The following is a 21,546-nucleotide window of genomic DNA, read 5'->3' as shown; positions in this document are numbered from 1 at the left end:
ACTGTACATACTGGGTATTGGCTCAATAATTGGAAATTTAAATTTATGCATGTCAATTTAAATGGTATGCAGTGTAAACAGTAGTGGTTCTAGGTTATTCTCTAAATGAAATGGAAGGTTTTGCAACACTGTACTGGGAAAATTTCTGTGAGGGAGGAATGTCCTAGAAAACTTTAATACTTAATGGAGATCAAAAAGATGTTTGCTTCTATTTCAGAGAGCTATATGTGTTCTTTTTATTTATGAATTGACTTTTCCATACCGTGTGTGTGTGCACACAGAGAGAATGCATTACATATATACGTACACACATCTGTATATATAATTGACTAAAATAGCATGGGGAGTGTTTTTTATCCTAGAGTTAATAACTGAGTTAATAACAAACTCCTGATGCCAATAACAAAACTGAAGGCTTGCAGCTTGCAATCATTGTCTTGTATTTATAGGCTTTTCTGATGGGCAGACTCTTGCAATGTGATTAGACTACTTTGCAGACTGGAATTTCTTCTGGTTTCACAGTTGTCTTTCACTCTCATCTTGAGTTCTTTAAGTTAAAATATCTTTTATTAAAGTTCTATTTACTATTTAAAAGTTGAAAATTTTTCTTTTTATGTTTTGCATGTCATTGAAACCTGCCTAGCTTTAAAGCTGCTTAATCTCTATTTAAGTTTACATAGTAAGTTTTGGAGGGTGCTGTCCAATGTTTAAGTTAAAGGGATAGTTTAATCTTCTGCTTGCATGTCCATTTTTGTCTTTTAAGTCTGTCATTCCAGACATTTTTTCACTTCACATTTGTGTCCTTTCGTCTTCCTTCTTTCTGTTTGTTCCCTTTTTATTTTTGTTTTTAAAACTGCTAGTCTATGCTGACTCTGACCCATATGCTGTGGCAGGAGTGTGCAATGACCACGGCAAGACGTACGCCCTGTACGCCATCACCGTCCACCGGCGAAACGCAAACAGCGAGGAGATGTGGAAGACATACCGGCGCTACAGCGACTTCCACGACTTCCACATGAGGATCACTGAGCAGGTAAGCCATCTCATGAAAACCTTTACAGGTGCACTTTTCTGTAGTTTTGTAATTGGTGACTGTATGATTGCTCTTTGAAAACGAAATGGAACTTAAAAAGTCTCCCCCCTCTTCCCACACGGCTTAATTTTACTTTAAATCTTCATACGGAAGTGCTGTTGGTCTCCAAGAGAGTTAGTTGTATTTGTCAGACATTAAGAAATAAAAGCTGAGGTTGGGAAATAGGTATTTAGGTTTTAGGTGAATGTTAAGAATTGGTGGGGTTGCAAAAGGAAGAGCTGGTAGCACTTCACTATACTACTAGCAATCTGCCTTTTACTGCTGTACTTGTATTCTCAGACTCTTAACCCTCCTAAAATGAAAGAAGGAAGAAATAGAGAGTTGTAATTCACCAGCTGGTACAAAGTAGAACCTACTGACATGAAAAAAGGATGAAAACATGATGCTTTTAAACGGAGGCTGAAGTGCTTTTAAACCAAGCCTTTGGAGAAGTCAGATTTGACTGCATAACCTTTGAACTAGTCAGAAGTGTCAGATTATATCCCTTTACTCTGTTAGTAATTGAGAGTCATAGAAAACAAATTCTGTGCAGGTAAGTTAGCATTTTAAAGTTACAGCAGTAATAAAAATTGAAAAGGCTTTATTAAAAAAGCAAAGGTTTAATACTTGGATTAATTAGAAATGAAGTCTGACTTTCCTTCGAATTTCTGATAGTCTTAGTGTGCTGTCAATAAATTTGAAATACCAATTTTTGTACTCCTTCAGATTGATTTTCTTAAATTAATTCAGTGTTTTGAAGACTTCTGGATCTTAGAGTGAATGAACATTCTGCTGATACAGGACAATCATTTAAAACTAACATAATTTCAAATGAATAGAAATAAATAGCAAAAGCAAAGTTGTTCAAAATATGAAAGCTCAACATTTCTGGTTGCTATGTCTGATTGAATTTACAGAGATAGAAATGTTAACCTAGAGCACTAAGATTGCAAAAAGTAAACAGATTTCTGTGATTCACTGTGGTATCTCAGATGTTCCCAACAGTTTTGCTTAGTCTTGACAAGAAAATAGACATTCTTACTGTCTTGCGTGCTTGTCTAAAACATTCTTATTGACATGTTAAGGGTAAAAGTTAGAATCATTGATTTCAAATTAGTAAGAAGATCAGGGACTTTTTTTCAGAGAAAATAGATAGTTGATATAAAATGAAATTGAAGTTAGCAGTTCAAAGTATCTAAGGGTTTTTCTTAGAGCACTGAATAGATTCACACCAGTTCCTTTAGTGAGTCTTGTAGTAAATACCATTTGAAGTAGATACCTGTGTTTAAAATAGAGGCTGTCAGTTGCTTATATTGCTTCTGGTTAGATCTAAGAGTCCAAATGAAAACTAGACCATCTTCAGTTATTTTCCCATATGACCTACTTGCAAGGGAATGGGATTTCTAAAGTTGTAGAGTGCTATTCTTTGGTGCTTCCTGCAGACTATAAATTTTATATGAGCTTTGTGGCCTTCCAAAGTTTAATGATGCAAGAAGAGATCTTGCAAGGACTGAATGGAATCCATATCTTTAAATCTGTAATGTTGTGGTGTTTTCTAAAGAGGAAAAGGATGCAACCTGTTTCCAGATTGTTTCTTAAAGCCTAGAATACTGTATGTTTCTCTCTTTACCACCTTAAGGGTATTATTTATAGGAAGTCTGCATTCTGTATGGAGATAGTCCTGGTTCTTCAAATTTTATTCTTGTAATTTTTTAATTTTTTTGTGCATTTTACCAAATATATTCAGCCTCATTACGTGTTAGGGCCTTTTCTTTCCCTTCTTCTTCCCTCAGACTGCCATTCTTCCTGCAAAACTAGATCAGGATGCATGTCAACCATGTAGTGTCAAAGATTACAGTGGCAATCACTGTCATTATCTGGAGAAAAGGCGCAGGTCATGACATAGAGAGCAAGTTGTGATAACCTGTGTGTAAACTGGGTGCTGCTATCTCTCCAAGGAGAAAAGCTTAATTATTTACTTGATAGGCTTGATCTGGATAGGAAAGGAGGGAGATTTTAGAAAGATTTACATGTTCTCTTGAAAATCTTTACTTTTTATGTAGTCTTATAGTCGTAGTAACTTCATTCCAAATAATAATAATGGTAAATTTTGGGCCTAAGCCTTTTGCACACTCTATTGGTTTGTATTTCAAAAGTGTACTTCAAAAGAGAGTTTCACAAAAAATTAAATTTTACCCTTGATAGTCTCATGGGAATTTTCATGCATTTTTTATTGACAGCATACCTCTCTCTTTGACTTCTCCAAGAATTCTCAGTTCCAGGCATGATGCAGAATTCTTTTTGTCAGGTATTAGATGATATATAAGAGTAGGTGAATAGAATGTCCTTACATGAAGACTTGAAACTCTTGAAAACAGAAAAAAAAAGAACTTCTCTTTTTTTCTAGTTTGAAAACCTTGCAAATATACTAAAACTTCCTGGCAAAAAAACATTTAACAATATGGACAGAGAGTTTTTGGAAAAGAGGAAAAAAGACTTAAATGCTTATTTGCAGGTAAGCTGTTACAGGAGTTTTTCTAGCTCTGTGCTTGGAATGATTTTTTCAGAGGTGGCTTGTCTCTGTGTTTTTTTCTTTTGTAAAAAAAAATGTTGCGTTGTAGTTGGTACACAAAACTAAATAATATACTATAAGAACTTGATACTCTCTCATAAGTTTGCATTTTCTTTGGTGTTTTGGTTTATTCTCAGCCAGTTCCGTCACAGCTTTTCTGAGCTGATGAGGTTCTAGATATTTTGGTTTCGAGCTTTATGCCAATGACCTTCTCCTGATGACATGTTTATGATGACTTTTTCTTGTGCTGCTGTGTAAGGATTTCAGTGGCACCCACTCCAGGGGTGTAGCAAATCACACAGTTGCTCTGTTCGGATAAGGCCTGTATCAGCCCAAACTAATTCAGCTGTCTTCCTTCATAGGGACTTTCTGGTCATGTAGCACTAAAATTTGTTGGCCAAGTCAATGAACATGTTAACACTAAATAAATGAAGATGAGTAAAACACTGTAAAATAACTGTTTGATGATATTTTTCTGTGAGTTGCTATAATTACCATAGTGGTTAAAATTATGGTAATTATTAAGAAGCCCATTGTTTCCATCCTGAGACTACTTTAATGTTGGAATAAAATTTAGGAATGAAAAAATATATTGCTACATGTGATGTCTTTGATTGTCTCTTGTTCGTTATGTATTAAAATAACTTTTAAAAATTATTTCAGCTCTTGTTAAATCCTGAAATGATGAAAGCTTCTCCAGCTTTAGCCCATTATGTGTATGACTTCCTGGAGAATAAAGCCTACAGCAAAGGGAAGGGAGATTTTGCACGGAAGGTAAGAATGTTTTGTACAGTCAAGGAAACTTTAGAGCATTAATTCATGCAGTGATTGCATTAAATAGACACATTGAACTGATATTAAAGAAATATACAGCACTTTGAAAATCTTGCAAATTATGCTTGTTTTAAAACTTTCAGTGGCAAAGTATCTAAGGACATACAGAACCAAAAAATTACCATTTTTATAATAGGTAAATCTGTTTGTATGACAATAAAATAAACTTTTGAAATTGGACACAGTAAATTGCACTGAGACTTCTCTACTAGTCTAAAAGTGTGTTTGTTGCAAGTTGCTTTCTATCAAACATCTGTGATTTTTTTTTTAATGGTCTTCTTCCTTCTGATCTCTTTTTTCAGTTCTTTACTCTGTATTTGCTGCTATTACCATTTGCTGCTTTCCACTCTTCAGCCCAAAACACAATATGCATTTCCCTTCAAAAGCACTTGTTATGCATTTAGGTGTAACCATCCAGAGTCATTGGTCAAATTCAGAGCTTTGGACTCAACATCCTTTTTGTTAAGCCACAGAATGTCTTCAGACAAGTGGTTCTTTGTTCCGTTGACCAGTTTGTGTGAGCATCTGCTTTGCAAATGTAGCCATTTCTAAAGTTTTAGCAATTTAGATATAAAAAGCATCTGCAACTCTATTGTCACCTCAAGTTACTGTCCTGCCTATATTCCTTAAATAATGAACAGTGAAATAGTTAAATATTTATCAAGGTTTCTATAATGACTAAGATGTGTTTTCCAGCTTACAAGATTCTTTATACGCATAACTTTTTAAAGGGCATCACTCTGGTATTTGTGCTTTTGTTTGGACTGAATTCAGAGTATATACCCAAAGAAAAATTGTAACAGTTTCTGTGAATCTACTTTATGTTTTTAGTTATACTTGCCATGATACATACTATTGCAGTGCTGTTTAGAAGAGGCATGTTGCAAAGATGAAGAGTTGAAAGCAGAATTGAAACATCTGGAAGTAGAAAGCTTGGAAGGGAGAAATGGTATTGAATGGAGAAGAAAAGGAAAATAAATTTAAGCTAAGAAAAGCCAAGGGATGGGAAATGAAAATGACTCAGGAAAACACATCTGTTGAAAGATGTAAATAGCTGCAGTAGGGCTGCAACAAATATAAATGGAAGAAATATAAATGGAAGTAAAATTAGAGCTGTAATCTGCATTCTGTAACGAAGCTAAGTAATTTGAGTTGTAAGAACAACTATTATGTTATTGCTCTCTGTGCCATGTTTCTCATAGTTTATTAATATGCTGGTGTCCTCATAGATGATACAATTCTGGTTAAACATCTTCCCCTTCAGATGGACACGTTTGTAAATCCACTGCGTAACTCTATGAGAAACGTATCAAATGCAGTCAAGTCCATCCCTGACAGCCTGGCAGAGGGAATGACTAAAATGTCAGACAACATGGGTAAAATGTCAGAGAGATTGGGACAAGACATAAAGCAATCATTTTTCAAGGTAAGAAAATACTGGTGGTTAATACATACTAGTCAATTAACAGAAGAGTCACTATTGGCTTGCTGAAACTAATGTTACATAGAATCAAGTCATTAAACAGAAGACCAATCTGTTTTGTACCTGCACCTTTTAATAAGGTTAAGCAGTGATTTTACTGCAAAAATGGAGTCTTTGCAATTAAGTAACATGTTTTAAGATGGCATCTACAGACTGCTGCAGTTCTCCACTTAGTTCAGTGAAGTAACTTGAGAAGAACATGAGATTCATGGCTTATTTTTTAACTAACTGTTCTAATTTCCTGCATCTGCTGTTTTTGTTAGGGAAAAAAAACCCTATATTTTGAAACTTAGAATAAGGAGATAGCCTCTTTTCTGCTTATTCCATGCTGAATTCTGGTTTGAATTAAATTTTTTCCCCTGTCTTTACTGCCATCTTCCCTTATTTCTTACATTTATAAAATATAATACTTTATGGGTTAGGAGTACCTTGATATGCAGTTTGGAAGTCCTATGAAAATAGTTAAATAGTTATGTTCAGAACATGTTCATCTTCCCTTCGTTTCTCTGGTGTTCCTCTTTCTGTGTGTAGCTGTAAGGTCTGTGGTCAGGGGTTGTTCCATCTTGTGCTATATAGGGCAGATGTAGAACAGCAACTGAGATGGGTGAATTAATCCTTAAATCATGAAAGGGAATAATAAATTGGGGCCTGGGGAGATATGTGAGGTTTCTTAATTACTTGCAGGGCAAAATGACTGTCTCTGGACTTGATCATTGCTAGTAACTTCCCTGGTGTGTGACTAGCAATAGAGTTGCAGCTGTACTTGCTGGGAAGCCTGTGACTAGGCAGGAGTTAAGATCAGGAAGAAATATCAAAAGAAATATCAGTCTCTTATAAGAGTTTTCCGGTGTTTTTCAGGTGAAGCACTAGGCACTGGATAAATTAGATGTGAAAGTCTTAAAGATGTTGATAATTTTGGTAGCTATACAGAAATATATGCAGACTTGATTTTTGGTTTTGGAAGGTGAAAGAGCTGCTGTTATTTATCCACAGCTGTGTATATATTAGTTTGCAGTTACTTTTGAGCAAATGTTGTTTTATATTTTCATAATCAGACTGCTTATGAATTTTTTTCTGATTTGTTCATACTCAAAAGTATTTTTTTCTTTCATTAACATAGCATTTTTTATTGTAGGTGCCACCTCTGATGCAGAAAACCTATTCAGACCCTGACCATTGCCGTGTTGCAGCACCAATTGATGACAATGTGAGTCTGACATTTGTCCTTTCAAAGTTGACACCTCTAAAACCAAACAAATGAGTTATTTATTCTGCATTGAGTTACACTTCTGTTCTTTTCTGACACTATACCAGGCACCTCAAAACATTTCTAAGCTTTTTAAAAAGAAATTTGCATACTTCCTTTTAAAATTACCATTTTTGCTAGCAATGTAATGGTTTGCACAACATTGGAATAACTCTGAAGAGTGCATGTGCTGTTGTTTCTGTGTTTTATGGCTGGGGGTTTCATTTTTTTGGGCGTTTTTGTCTTCTCCCTCCAACATATTTTTTGTAAGCCAATCTGTGTAACATAATCTACTAAAGAAGTAAAATTATGATCCTTTTCTTAATCTTCAAGCATAAAAGCACAGGATAGTCATGCAGGTTACAATGGTGTCTAAATAAAAAGCAATTCATTGCAGTGAAATGTCAGTTTTTAGCATCCATAAAAAAATGGTGCCCAAGAAAATCTCCTTCCTGAGTTTTTGTGTAAGGCAGCTGGAAGCACAGCAACCAGGAAGAGATCAGGGATGAGGTCTCTCTTTAGGACATACTTACATGTATTAATTTTATTCAACTTCTGTAATAACTGTTGACTTTTGAAATAGCTGCTTCTTGTAATATTGTAAAAATTCAGTTATGTGGTTTTATATTTAATGTTCAGTCCTTTGCTACTATGATGTTACAGAAGATTTAGGGAAGATTTCATATTACAGTAAAATACAGAGTAAAGTGTTGGTCATTGTTGTGCTTATACTGAAGTGTTTGACAGCTAAAAACTAAAACTGTAGCTTTCTTGAACTGAAATAAAAGTTTACTGTTTATTCTTTTACTTGGTGATCAGGTGGATGACAATATTCCGCTGAGAGTAATGCTCCTGCTTATGGATGAAGTCTTTGATTTAAAGGAGAGAAATCAGTGGTTAAGAAGAAATATAAAAAATCTGCTTCAGCAACTTATTAGAGCAACATATGGTGACACAATTAATAGGTACTGCTTTTCTTCTATAGAGCAATCATGTATGTGAGACTGTACAGTATCTGTCTATACATCCTTCTTGGTAATACTGAATTATTGTGCTTTAAATCATTCATTAAATCATATTGTGCTACATACATTCCTCCTCGGAGAAAATCAGTTGACAGATGCATATATCATTTCTGTGAGCATCCTAGATTTGAATATAGAACTGTATGTATGGGTTGGTGACTGAAGGCCTGATGAATTATCAGTCTGTATTTCCTGTTAAGTATTGTGAAGTAGCAGTACATATTGCAGCAAGTATTTTGAGATTCTGATTTTGCTTACAGAAGCAGAACCTAAGAGTGCTCCATGAAAAACATGGAGTGCTCTCCAAGCAAACCAGTTATCTTATGCTGATGGGTGATGCAACAGCAGCTTTGCAGCCAACTTCATTATTGTATATTCACCAAAAAAGAAAAAAGTTATAGCTTTAGGGAGTGATCAGTGAGCTTAGATTTTTATCTTGAGAATCAGTGTTTGCCTTCCTATTGTGCAGTATTATAGAACCTACTTACAGAGTTGGAGAAAGTTAAAATTATACTTTGTTTTCCCTAGAATGCTCATTAAAATGCTTCACTTATGGGTTGTCTGCTTTAAAAATTAAACAAGAGACTTGTTGCTTTTGTTTTAGAAAAATAGTTGATCACGTTGATTGGATGACATCTCCCGAGCAAGTAGCAGATGCAGTGAAACGCTTCAGGTATGTCTTTTATCACAGATGCTAAATACAAAGCACTCACCAATTGATGTCTAATATCTGTATGTCTTCCTTCTTGTCTTACATGAGGAAATTATTATTCTTCAGAATGCAGTTGGATCATACACTGCTTTTTACATGTTAAGTGAGAGAAAGCAGTTGTCACATGGAAAAGACATTTCTTAAAAACTATTTTAAAGTTTTCTCCTCTACCTCAAAAACTTATTTGTCAACCCATCTAGAAGAGCTTAGAAATTTCATAATTTATCACTGTAGTGATGTAATGTCTTGTTTGCCTTGGTGAAGGCATGTACGCGCCTTGCTTTTAAAGGCAAACAATTAGTGCTAAAAGAGCCCTGGCTCAAAGATGATGTTTCACTTTGGATAGATACAATGGAACTAAAGTCTGAATTTGAAACTATCAATTTCCTAAAAGTTTTAATGGCTTCTAAATTGCTGTTGAGAAAGTGTTGCACACTTTTTTTTCTTTCAATATAGTTTGGGGTTTTTTTTGTTGGGGTGAAAGTCAAAGTAGGTTAATTTATTCTCCAAAGGGTCATACTTTACAAATGTACTGTTATTCTTTGATTAAACTGTAATGCATACTTTTTATTCAGAAAAGAAAACGTCTTTCACTGAGGCAGAATAGCTTATTAGAGGCATGTCTTTTGCATTGGACTTTTGACTACACTGAAACTATTTCTTCTCAGCTTTAGCTTGTTGAAAAGCTAACTGCTGGTGTCAAAATTTTGATGAAGCAATTAATAGACCTGGAGTCTCAGTAGCAATAAAGCCTGGTAAAAGCAAGGCTTAGGTTTATTTTATGTAAGAACTACGTGGTTTTGAATGATTTTGATTTGCATTGTTTTATTAAAATGTCATTTCTTCTGACCCCTATACTAAAAAAGTATATGGTAGCTCCTGATAGGTTGAGTATATCGTACTACTTGCTTTTGATTTCTTGATTGTCTTCATCATTCTTCATTTTCTTTTTCTCTTCTGATATTTGAAGTGTGTGTTAGGTTGTGCAAATTTCTTTCTTATATTTATTTTATGAGATAGCCTTGAGAGATTTTAAAGAGCTTTTCGCTTGATAAAATGTTAATGTATTTTGACAGATTTGCTTTTATTACAGAGACGCTTTTTGGCCCAACGGCATTTTAGCAGAAACTGTTCCACGAAGGGACAAAGCTATTAGAATGAGAACAAGAGTGGCAGGGAAAACCAAATTGCTGGAGGTAATGCCAGGTAAGTGACTCTGGGATTAAAGCCTAATGATCCATACAATATATTGTTACTGAAATTAATGTCAGTATTCTTGTTGGTTGTTTTAAGTACTGTAAAGAAACCTTGATATATGAACTGTATTTAAATAAAAAGGTTTCTAATTATTAAAGCATTGGACATTTTCACGTGTACTGTCAATAATTCTCTTAGAGCTGCCCCAATATTAAGTTTTGAGAGGATTAAGTTGTGCCTGAAGTGGATATATTCCAAACCAGTACGATTTCTTGCAAACATGGTTTCCACATGTATAGGGTAAGAGTGAAGTCATTTTCAGAAATGCTCTCTTCTGTAAGAGAGCTTTTCATTTAGTCATGTTGTGTAGAGGTACTGTTACCTCAAATTTCAGGCTACATGGTTTGAAAGACTGAATATTCAGTTTAAGTTTGTTGTTAACATGGAAGCAGAATTTAGCTTAAACTTCTGTGTGACTTCTGTTTTTGTAGATGAACTGAAGCACATCATAGGCGCTGAGACTACACGGAAGGGCATTCTTCGGGTCTTCGAAATGTTCCAGCATAGTCAGCTGAATAAGAGGATGGTGTATGTGTTTCTGGAGAGATTCCTAGAAACCTTATTTCCACAAAATAAGTTCCCTGAGCTGTTCCACAAACTGCATTCAAGGTCAAAGCAAATGCAGAGATATAAGCAGAGACTACACTCTACTCAAGCGCCTTCTTTACAGAAAAGGTGACACTTCAAATCCATTACGCTGGTGTTTGTTTGTCCAGGATTAATTACTTGGGCAGATTCTCTGGGGCTTCAAACTCACATGCCGTCATTTCTGCACCAGTCTTCTAGTGTCACATATTAGATTATTAATGCATCTGTAAGACCTGTGGATCTTCTCATCTTCACTTGTAGTTCAACCACGACCAGAATGGTTTGTGTGTCTTAAATGATTTGGTGCGTCTTCATGCAACATTGGGAAGAAAACTGGCCCAGTATATCAGAATGCTGATCCCTTCCGTTCCTGAGTCGATGTTTTGCCAGCAATGCAAAGTGCCAGACTGTTCAAGTAAAGCACAGCTATGGTGATACAATTGAATAAAAGGGTGTTTTGGCACTGGGAGATGGTGCAATGTCTGAGAGTCAGGTGGAATTGTTCGGCGTTACAAGTGTTGAGGCTCTGTAGGGCTATCTTAACATTCCTGTAAAGGCTGAATTAACCAGGAAAGCAGTCTGTGGAATAACAGGTTGGTAGGAGCAGGGAGAATAGCTATAGCCCCATCGTAAAAGTACATTTATTGAATAAAAGTGGAGGTAAGGTGGCTTTTATGCCACATTTGCATCACCTTTCATATTTTGAAAATTAAACTAACCTTATACCTAATGGGAGTTTTAGTAAAAGCAGAGGTGCAGTAGAAACAAACTCTTTATTCTGATTATTCTGTAGCGTTTAAAGGCCATATGCTGCTCTTACAGCACCTGGCATACATTTTGCATGTAACTTCAGTGGAGAAGGAGCATCATATTTATGTTCAATTGGTCTATTGGAACATAAGTCAAGTTGGTAGTTGTAGAAGGAAAGGAGTATATGTTTCGAAGAGGAGGAAGTTGCACTAAGACACAGTTTACACACAACTCCCCACTAAAATCTGGAGCATTTTTGGGATGTGAAAGAACTATGTCCTACTTAATTGAAAGATTCCTTACCTTTTAGTGTGTAAGCCTCATATGGAAAAATGTTAAGAATTACTTGGTTCCTCACAGGTAAAAGATTTCATTAGTCATATGCAAACACTTGGAAATCTCTGAATGCATCTCAGTGTATATATGAAAATAAAAAGGAAATAAAACTACAATATTTTTTTAAATAATTTTTTTATTTTTTGCATAGTGTAAAATTTTAATAAAAATTTGACATCAAGGCCCCACATCCATCTGTTTAGTTTCATGGAAGAAGTTCTGTCCGATTAAAAATACAGTAACATTTGAATAATCCTGTTTGGCCACAGCATATCTCAGTTTGTGTTTACTTTTTCATAGTCCCCGACTGTTTGAGCACTATCTTGAGTGAATAGAAGGTAATCTCTTAGAGTCCCTTTTTTTTCTGAACACTAAACACAGGGTAAAATACAGTTATGGATCAAGGATCCCAAGGATCCTTGTTGTAATTTGTGTCTTAATGGGAGCAAATGGTCCTTTTATGCAAGAGAGAAACATAGACCTTTGATGAAAGCATTCTGAGACAAGATAGAAGGCTCTCAAAGGACCTCGTTAAATTGACTGACACTTCTATATAGATAATTTTTCTCATGGACTCTATTAATGAAATGTAGCCTTTTATCCTACTACTTAATGATGATCATATTGTACTGTTAACATTCTCATACAGTATGCATGGGCTCAAGTGCACTTGTTTTTTTCTTTATTGCAGAACTAAATGCTGTAAATTAAATCCCTTTCTTTTGTAATCCCTAGGAAGACAACTTGGTAAATATAGAAGAACCCCTCTCCCTTCCTCTCTGCAGGTTCTGTGGAAGTGTGATGGTTAAATGCTTTTGAATTTAACAAAATTCTTGAGTTCAGTGTGAAGTAATCAACATAGCCAGCTCCTATTGTTTACATGCCTGTATCTTCCTCTGTCAGGGTGCTCATGCATAACTGATATCTGACTGATGAAAGATCATTCAGCAGTTGTTCTTGGTGATACAGTAAATATCTCATTAATCCTACCAAATCTAATTTCTTTCTTTTAAGTCACTGAATTTGTTAAGCAGTATGAAAGTGGGAGGTTCAAATACTGTTTTGTCAAATCTGTGGAACCTTTTATCTAACTGTAGGTACCATGAAAAATTTCATCAGGATAGTGATAATATACAAATTTGGCTTTTTTTTTATTATTTAGTTATCTGGTACATCTCTGTACAAAAATAAAATAATATCTCTAGGAATGTGAACTAAACATAATACAACATACTTACTAGAGGTTTTACTTAATGAATTTATTACATATACCTATACACACATTTATATAGGCATGTGTGCATACGTATATATGTATTGAAGTTTTGTCTTCTGTATTTAATTACAGAATGTGGCTTCCTAATTCAGTGGTGCCTGTTGGCTGGCAAGAACCATCAGAAATGAGCACTTTTTATTAAAGCAAGTTTGTATGTATCTTTCTTTAAAAGGTTTTCCTGTCGACAATTTGAAGTACCCACGCTGTCAACCCATGCAGCCTATTATCCTAGGAAGTCTCCAAAACTGAATGTTAATAAACAGCACTTAAGTGTCTGGGTGTATCTTCTGGCCTTTAGGTGCTGTGACTGGCTGCTGAAAATAGTGCCACTGTCAACAAATGCACTTGTTTTAGCCTTAATTATTTTTAAGAGAAAATAAGCAATTGAATTTTTCATTTGGTTCATCCTCAATCTTGTGCTGCTGGTGTTTGCTAGAACTAAAACAGTTAATTTTAAGTGCTACCAGAATGTGTACCAAAATGAAACTATATAAATTCCACAATCTAAATTTTAATTTTGTGCAATATTTTCATTTAATGCATGTGTATTTGAATAGCTGTAAAATAAATGAATTTTTAATGTTCTGAAGTCTAGGTTAAAAATGTCTTCTCAGGTGAACAATTCTGCATTCTGTTGTTACTTTAGTTTATTTAAGGACTTGTTTTAAAAGTCTTACTTGTTACTCCTTTGTTAATTCCTTTGTTCTCAATGATCCTTGCTCTCCCGAGCAAAGCTCATGTATTACAAGGGAAGAATCTGAAGAACACATCTCATAAACTCATAGAGCTGTTATAAATTTCTTGTGCATATCATTGTACAGTAAGTGTCAGCTGTGTGCCTAATTGTTCTATTGATGCTTTTCCCCTCCCCTCCACCTCCTCTCGTTTCTGTAACAAAGAATGAACATGAAATGGACTGCCATGGTCACTTCTACTGAATGGCAGAGGACTCTGAATTTTTTTTGGAGTTTGCATTTATGTTCTGTCCAATAGAAAGCTAAAAAATTACACTAATAAAGTATTAACAGGAATAATATGAGTCTCCATTTATTTTTGAAATAACTTTCTCATAGCAGGTACGAAAGGTCGCTAAAGATAAAACTATTACTGTTTAAATAAAACAACCATTCTTTGAATTTTTTTAATGTTTTATAAACTGGGTTTGCTTCTAACAAAATAATCTCTACATTCATTTTTGACCAGTGTTTGCAGAGAGTCCTGTGTTCTAAAAAGAAGCAGAAACAATGGCATTGTATGATGTAAGAGGGGTTTATATTGCAGGTTTTTTAAATCTTTGGCTCTTTCCCCCTGGGTTTGTTTTTGCAGCAGCTGGGTCTACCATGGGATCACAATTGTTACCCTTCATCTGTTTATTCCAGCTGCTTCACATTCATCAAAAAGATGTCCTGAGCTACAGAGATGTTAGTTCATTGACCTTTGAGTGAAGTGTTTACCACTTTTGCTACAGGATATTATCACATATCAGGAATTTTACTAGCTGATTGAAAGTTCTTATTTGTTGAACCTGTTATCCTAGGGTAATTTCATGGCAAAAATACACTCCATAATAAGCTTATTTTTAAAAAACATCTTAAAACTATCTGGACTTTGCTAACTGAGCCTTATATGTCTCTGTGGATTATTTAAATCTTCAGTCTATCAGATTATTTAATTTTTGGTTTTGATGTCTAATGCAGTGTGATTGCTACAGTTTTTTTGGAGTTCAGTAGTCAGCGTCAATTTTCCTTAACACAACTACAAATTCCATAATTCTGAATTCTTCCTTGGAAGAAGGAAAATTATGTCACGAAAACAATTATTCCACTTTTGTTATGTATTTGAAAAGAAACTAAGCTTTAGTAAACACTTGAAACATGTACACCACTACATATGTGTCCCTCCCCAAAATATGTTTGACTACTTTTGTATTCAGATGTCTCAAATAACTGTTTCCCAGTTATTTGAGATATTTGCCATGTCTCTGAATTATTATGGCATGTTGGGCTTGGGATAATCTGCATGGGTCAGTTAAATAATTTGATACCGTTCAGCAAGGGCTAACTGGAATTCTCATTTGGCATGTTAAAATTGGACTAGTCTGCAAATTAATTCTGAGGTTGGGTTTAATTAAAGAACAAGATTATATTGAATTTTTTGGCAATCAAGACATATTAAATGGAAACAAGGAATGTAGATTTCAAAAACTGTATTTTTGTTTCTAACCATAACACTTTTAAACACAGGTCCAAAGTAGTCTAGAGGTTTTTGTGCTGAAATTTTCTCAGCTTGAGCTCTGAAAACATGTTACTTCTGAATTAAATTGAGAGATAATGATGAAATTTTTTTGTTACCAACTTTTGGGGGTTTTAGTTAAGTGATTGTAAAAATTATTTGAATTGGGAACATTCTTGTTCATTTGGAGCATGTGGAATATGATTCTGCAAGTTACCTGGTAATTCCCTGCACAGAATAGCCAGAACTTTCACTTTTTCTGTTCTTTTTCTTAAAATAGCCAGCCTGTGTTAGGGTAAATACAAAACTTTGCAGATGTCATCTCCCATACAGGTTTGTTATTTTTTCAGTGTGACAGTGAAGTTGGAATTTGATTATCAAAGGCAATGTTTTTGTTATCAAGAACTTCATACAAAGCATTCCCTTATAGTCTGTTTAAAAAATTGGCTTCACATCTTACTCAATTTTATGTTATCTATATTGATTTAAAACACTGGCTTCCCATTAATCCCAAACATCATATCTGCAAGCAAACAATACCTGCTTATGTCTAATGTAAAAACACAGGTATCTGGGGGGAAAAAGGGGATAGGACCTCCATGAAATGTTCTTCTGTCTTGTATCAGTGCAAAAGTGAAAGTGGGATGTCATGCATTTGGAAATTCACCAGTTTTGCTGACTTTACAGTGCCATGTAAAGAAAACATGGACTCATGGTTCTCCTGTGGATGTCAAGGAAAAGTATTTTAGTTTTATTCTTGTTGCATGTGGGTTCTAAGTGTTGCTGAGGCTAGTGGTGTGGTAAGTGCCTCTGAATGTGTCGGAGCCTCACTGTTCTGCTCATGAGGGAAGTGCAGCGTGTAGAAATCTGTAGAACCGACTGGAGTTCTGTAGAACCAGCACATGGGGCTGTCAGCACTGAGAGAACTCGCTGAAGCACCTGAGTGATACTGAGTGATTCCACACAGAAACATCTGTGCTGTTCTACTTGCTACAAAATCCATAATTTTTAACTTTCTGTCAGTGGTATTGCTGTTGCCAAGAATATTGTGGTCTCTAGAGGGTGTGTCATCATGAGCCTAAGGAGTGTACTAATACTGGATAGAGGACTCTTTGGGTAGGTGGACTCTTGGTTTGACAGTCATAATACTTTTCTCCTAGTATTGTGGACTACAGCTGAAAAGAATCCATAAGAAGCAGTAATAAGAATTAAATAAATTTAAAATTATAATTACAATTAATTATTAGGAATAATAACTTAAAATTATTTTAACTGGAAACTTTTTTACTGATTATTTATTTATTCAATGCCACGTCAAGTGATCACTTACCTAGCTGAGAAAGATGTGGCTCTTATAGTGTGTCTACTAACCCATTTCCTAGAAAGCAAACAGTAAAATTTTGTACTCATTTAGCAACAGTACAATATTCTCATTTAATTAACTTGAGAGAGAATTGAATAATCTGAGAAGAGAGCACTGCAGAAGAAAGATTGGTAGGTCAGAAATATCTCTCAACTTCAGATTTATTTTGAAAACTTAAACAAAACCTCTATTGACATCTCATTCCAATACTTTAAGCTTTTACACTGTTAATACAAATTAGACAGAAATTGATTGAAGTTTGCAGCATAATTGGGGTTTTGTGCATCTCTAATATTGTGTGCATTTGTGCTTCTGAGACTTACACATTTTGTATTGAGCATTTCACATCAGAAAAATATTAGTACACCTGCAATACTTGTTTTCTTACCCATTAGCTGCTTGTAGGTTTTTAACACAGATGAAGGGAAGAACTCTCCAAATAAACTGCCCAGTCTTTGCAAATTGCTTTGGTAGATCCATCAAAATCTTTTCAGCTAGAAAATATTTCTCTTTTTTTAAAAGACAAAAAATACTAAGTGCCACCACTAGGAATTGCCAGAGATAATGTTTGTTTCTTCTGAATATTTTTTATCAATCAGCAAATCTCATGTTCTTTTTTACAAGGAAACCTAAATCAAGGAAGTCTAGCATGTAGTCTAAAATTAGGTTATTTATGTATACATAAGTGTATCTTTTGTGTTGCAAAGCATAGAACTAAGTACCACCCTCCCGACCATTTTGGAGGAACTGTGAAGTTTTAAAATCAAATATGGGAATGGAAAATGATGCTTTTTATTTTATTCAAATATAAAATATGCCAATCTTAATGCCTTTTTTTTTGTATGATTCATTAATTGCTGTATGAGCAATGTTTTGACCAATGCTTTTGCCTTCTATATGGTGGCCTTTCCTCTGAGTTAAATAATAGAGAAACCACAATTAGAATTTCTGGTTTGGTGCCTTTTTTTTATGGGCCTGGAATAATTGAATTTAAATTAATCTTCTCTCTCCTATTAACAATTCCACATGTAAGCCAAATTCCATTCTTAACAGCCTGCTGCATCTTTTAGGTAATTTCAATTTACAAGTCCTAGTAAAAAACTGTGCAAGGATAATTACCTGAGATTTTCCATACTAACACATCAAATTAAAAATATTCTACTCTGGATTTTTTAATTTAATTAGGTTTGAAGTAAACCAGACAATTCTAATATTGTTCATGCTCAGTAAGTTTTACATCAACAACTGTTTACTCAGCATAGATTAAGTTTGAAAGACTGTTTTTTGTTAAACAAATGTAAACTTACAAAAATTGGAAAATATTTCCAAATACAATTAAACCTGCTAGAACACTTTTTAAAATTTGCTCTTTTTCATCTCTGTAGTCAAAAATCACCATTTTTGTTGTTGTTCCTCAACAGCTTGCTCCTCAAGCTGTTTTGTTGTAAAGTACAAGCACAGGATAGTATGTTTCTAAAAGCACATGTATTTTGAAGGAGATTGCACAGTGCTTATGTAGAGCTGAATGATGCATGTGACAAGGTACTTTTGGGCAGGCAGCAAAGTTACTGAGCTCAGTTAAAAGAAGTGGAGTAGAGGAGCTGAAACTCTCTTGAACTGTAGAGGTTAAAAAGAGGTCAGGCACTGAAGTTCTTGGATCTATATTCCTTCCTCTTGTCCACCCTTCCCACTCCCTGCAGTGTTTTGGTTATGCTTTACGGCTTCAAAATTCAAGAAGTTTGTCTCCTGGCCTGATTTACTGCTGACATTTCATGAGAATAATTGGTTGTATGCGATGAAAATAAATACTTCAGAAATATTTATGAATTTTCATCCAAAGCTTCATGGCAGCTCATTCCAGGCCTCTGTTCTCATTTATTCTAACTGTGAGCCATGCTCCTGGTCTACATTCCTCTTTCTTCACAAAGAGTTTTATTTCTGTTTTTACCAGTGTGTGATGGTCCAATAGTGCCGGAGATCTTCTTGGTATAAAGAAAATGGTTATGTATGTCAGTATGATCAGTGCATGCAGTAAGGGAGCTCCACTGGGGGAAAACTGACACACAGCAGGTGTGCAAGGAGTAAGCAAAAACATTTTACTATGATAAAGATCATGAAACTGAAGGCCAGAGAATGTCAACTATTTCTAAGACCCCTGACATTTTCATAAAGTGTTCTTATGGTACACGCTTGCCATCATCTGTTCAGCTGTGGAGGGTTTTAGAAAAAAATGTTAATTCAGTGCTGCTCTCCTTAATAGAGTCCCAAAACTTCATGTTATTGCACAAAAGTCTCTAGTCTTAAAAATTAGTGGAAGGTATAATTTGAAGTATTTTCTTCCAAAGCACTTGGTCTTTGTGCATTGTAGCACATTTGGGGTTGTTTGTGAGTGCGATCATGCTTTGATTTGAGGAGTGCAGGAATTTGTGTTTCTGAGCCACACAGGATAGGACTGAATATTTGCTACAGCCAGGTGTGGTGCCAGATGGGCACAGCCTCACACAGACAGAGGTAAGCTCCACTGAAGGCTTTTGTTCTGATAATTCTGGTGCTTTTGGGAAGAGGGAAAGGTCTGCTTTGAAAGCTGCACTTCTGAAGTTCTCTGTTCCCACAGACCTGCTGATCTTTTTGTGTCAGAAGAGGCTTTTCTGAAATTATATGGGCTGTGGATGTACAAGGAGGTTGTCCTGGATTTAGCAGTTGGATATAGCATATCTTCTATATAACCTTGCCTAGCCAAAAGTCAGGGATCTCCTTAGCATCTAAGTCATGTGCTTGCAGGTCCATTTGATGAAAATCTGCCATAGTTTCCTTCCTAGGAAAGAAACTTTGAGTTGAGGAAGATGCTGTGTGGAGCCTGCGCTGAGCAGAAGCCTTGAGGAACATCTGGAGAGTCCCCCAGCTGATAGTGGGCCAGGCTCAGCACTGAGCCCATGGGAGCCTCCATGTCTGAACAGGAGAGACTACCCAGGCAGTGGAAGAAGAGTTTTGCACCCCAAAATGTGGTGTGACCAGAGGAATGTCATTCAGGTATAGTGGCATTGGGGTGATATCCTGCACCCTCACAGGTAAAGCCTTTCTTTCATGGAGCCCCAGATTGAGCCTATACAAAATTATCTGCTTTCAGGGGCACAGAAAGAACACAGGGCTCTGCAGGGAACAATTGCGTCCATTGCTTTTCATTTTAGTCCTTCCCAGGAGCTTCAGGGTGGTGCTCATGGGTTTCAGCTTATTCTCTGAATGATAACTAGTAGGATAGCCTTGAATGATGCAGAAGAATAAATCCATGAATTTCCCGCCTGGTGCTTCTGATGCCTTGAGAGGCATCATGCCTAGAACACAGGCTAGACAGTGTTAAAGGAATAGATTAGTTACTAATTAAAAAGGCCTTCAAAGGATACACCTGGGCAGTACAAGACCCTGGCCATGGTTACACCCAAGATAGACAATGGATCATGAGTTTTCACATTTTTATAAGTTTTGATCCATTTACATATGGGGGTTAATTGTCCTATTACAGCTTGAGGTTATGAAGTCCCATCCTTCCAGATTGCTCTCCTCAATTTGCTGTTGTTTACCCTTTTTGATCCTGAAGCTGCAACAATGTCCTTGGTTCTCAGGCTGGAAAAGGATTTGTCTGACTAAACTGTGAAGAGAACTTGCCAACACTTTATATGAAGTTCAGAGTTGTATCCTAATTCAGTACAGAATCTGGAAAATATGAAAGCTAAAACTAAAGGCATCAATACTTTAAAGCCCTGTCTTTAATGCTCTTTTATTTAAAAATAGAATTTAACTGGTTGCACCACTATATTTTTGCTTTGGTGTATTGGTCTTGGCCAGCCCAGCTTCACAGTAGTTGGCACTTTTACCCTCGAGGAAAAAAAACTTGCTTGCTACAGGTGTTTTTCTTTTTCTGTAAGGGGGTTCTAGAAGGTCACAGAAGCATGAAATGTATCCTAATTCAGCTTAGCTGCTAATCACAGAGAGAGAAAGGAAAGTGTGACTGAGTATTGAGTAAATGTCAGTTGGCACCTGTTTTCACAATCTCAATTTGTTTTTCTTCTCACACCATATTACACCTCTTAATTTAATTTGTGACTAGCCTTTTCTCCTTCCAGCTGTCCAGGGCTGCAGGGCACACGTTCCAGCTGGTGTTATGGGGGGCTTTGCTCAGCCTGAGGACTGAGCTGAGCAAATCACCCAAGTCCCGCAGCCATCCAGGACCTGGGTGCTCTCTTGCTGCCTTATCTCACTTACAGGCTGGTAACTTGATTCCCTGGACCTGAAATGGAATACGCATATTTCAAATACCTTTAAAAAGTCTTTCCCATCCTAACTATGTTGTTTTGGGATTAAAATGGACTTTAGGTAACAGAGTGGCCCATTCATCAGCTTTGCAATAATTGTGGTGCTAATGTTGATTTAAGTTTGTTTTTTTGAAGAGGAAGGTTCCTAATGGCATTTGCAGAACGGTAGGCTGCCTGGCAGTTGCACGCTGAGTGTGTCACGTGTCAGGGCTGCATTCTCCTTCTCTCCCGTGTGAAAGCACATGAAAAACAGCAGGGCTGGAGAAATCCAACATCCCACCCCCGAGCCCCAGAAAAGTTTAAGGCAGTCCCAGAGTGACGTTCAGAGAAGTAGCAAATTTAAATTCTTGGACCTCAGGCTATGATAGCTTAATCCTTCCTCTCCAGAACAGCTATCTTCAAAAATAAGATGCATGACTGTCTGCAAAATTAACAGACAGACTGAGAGATGATGAATTTGTAAGATACAGAAGCCAGAGCTCTCTCCAGA

General features: G+C 35.9%; 1 protein-coding gene across 4 annotated transcripts in view; it reads left to right on the top strand.

The window, feature by feature from the left end:
- Positions 1-14,185, top strand: part of SNX13 (sorting nexin 13) — a 62,950-nt gene extending 48,765 nt beyond the window's left edge. For 2 of the 4 annotated variants that reach the window (XM_059467785.1, XM_059467766.1), the window contains 9 exons: positions 861-1,033; positions 3,480-3,587; positions 4,308-4,418; positions 5,743-5,904; positions 7,097-7,168; positions 8,027-8,172; positions 8,837-8,905; positions 10,038-10,150; positions 10,633-14,185. In XM_059467785.1, coding sequence (XP_059323768.1) covers positions 861-1,033; positions 3,480-3,587; positions 4,308-4,418; positions 5,743-5,904; positions 7,097-7,168; positions 8,027-8,172; positions 8,837-8,905; positions 10,038-10,150; positions 10,633-10,880 — 1,202 coding nt within the window. In that variant the 3' untranslated portion in view covers positions 10,881-14,185. Of the gene's footprint in view, positions 1-860; positions 1,034-3,479; positions 3,588-4,307; positions 4,419-5,707; positions 5,905-7,096; positions 7,169-8,026; positions 8,173-8,836; positions 8,906-10,037; positions 10,151-10,632 lie in introns of those variants that run through there. The other 2 variants (XM_059467774.1, XR_009418038.1) reach the window with 2 other exon arrangements.
- The last annotated feature ends 7,361 nt before the right edge of the window (positions 14,186-21,546 follow it).

This window comes from Ammospiza nelsoni, chromosome 1 (assembly GCF_027579445.1).
Source record: "Ammospiza nelsoni isolate bAmmNel1 chromosome 1, bAmmNel1.pri, whole genome shotgun sequence".
Classification (NCBI taxonomy): domain Eukaryota; kingdom Metazoa; phylum Chordata; class Aves; order Passeriformes; family Passerellidae; genus Ammospiza; species Ammospiza nelsoni.
Note: the sequence above shows the minus strand (reverse complement) of the source record. Positions and strands in the feature narration are given on the sequence as shown.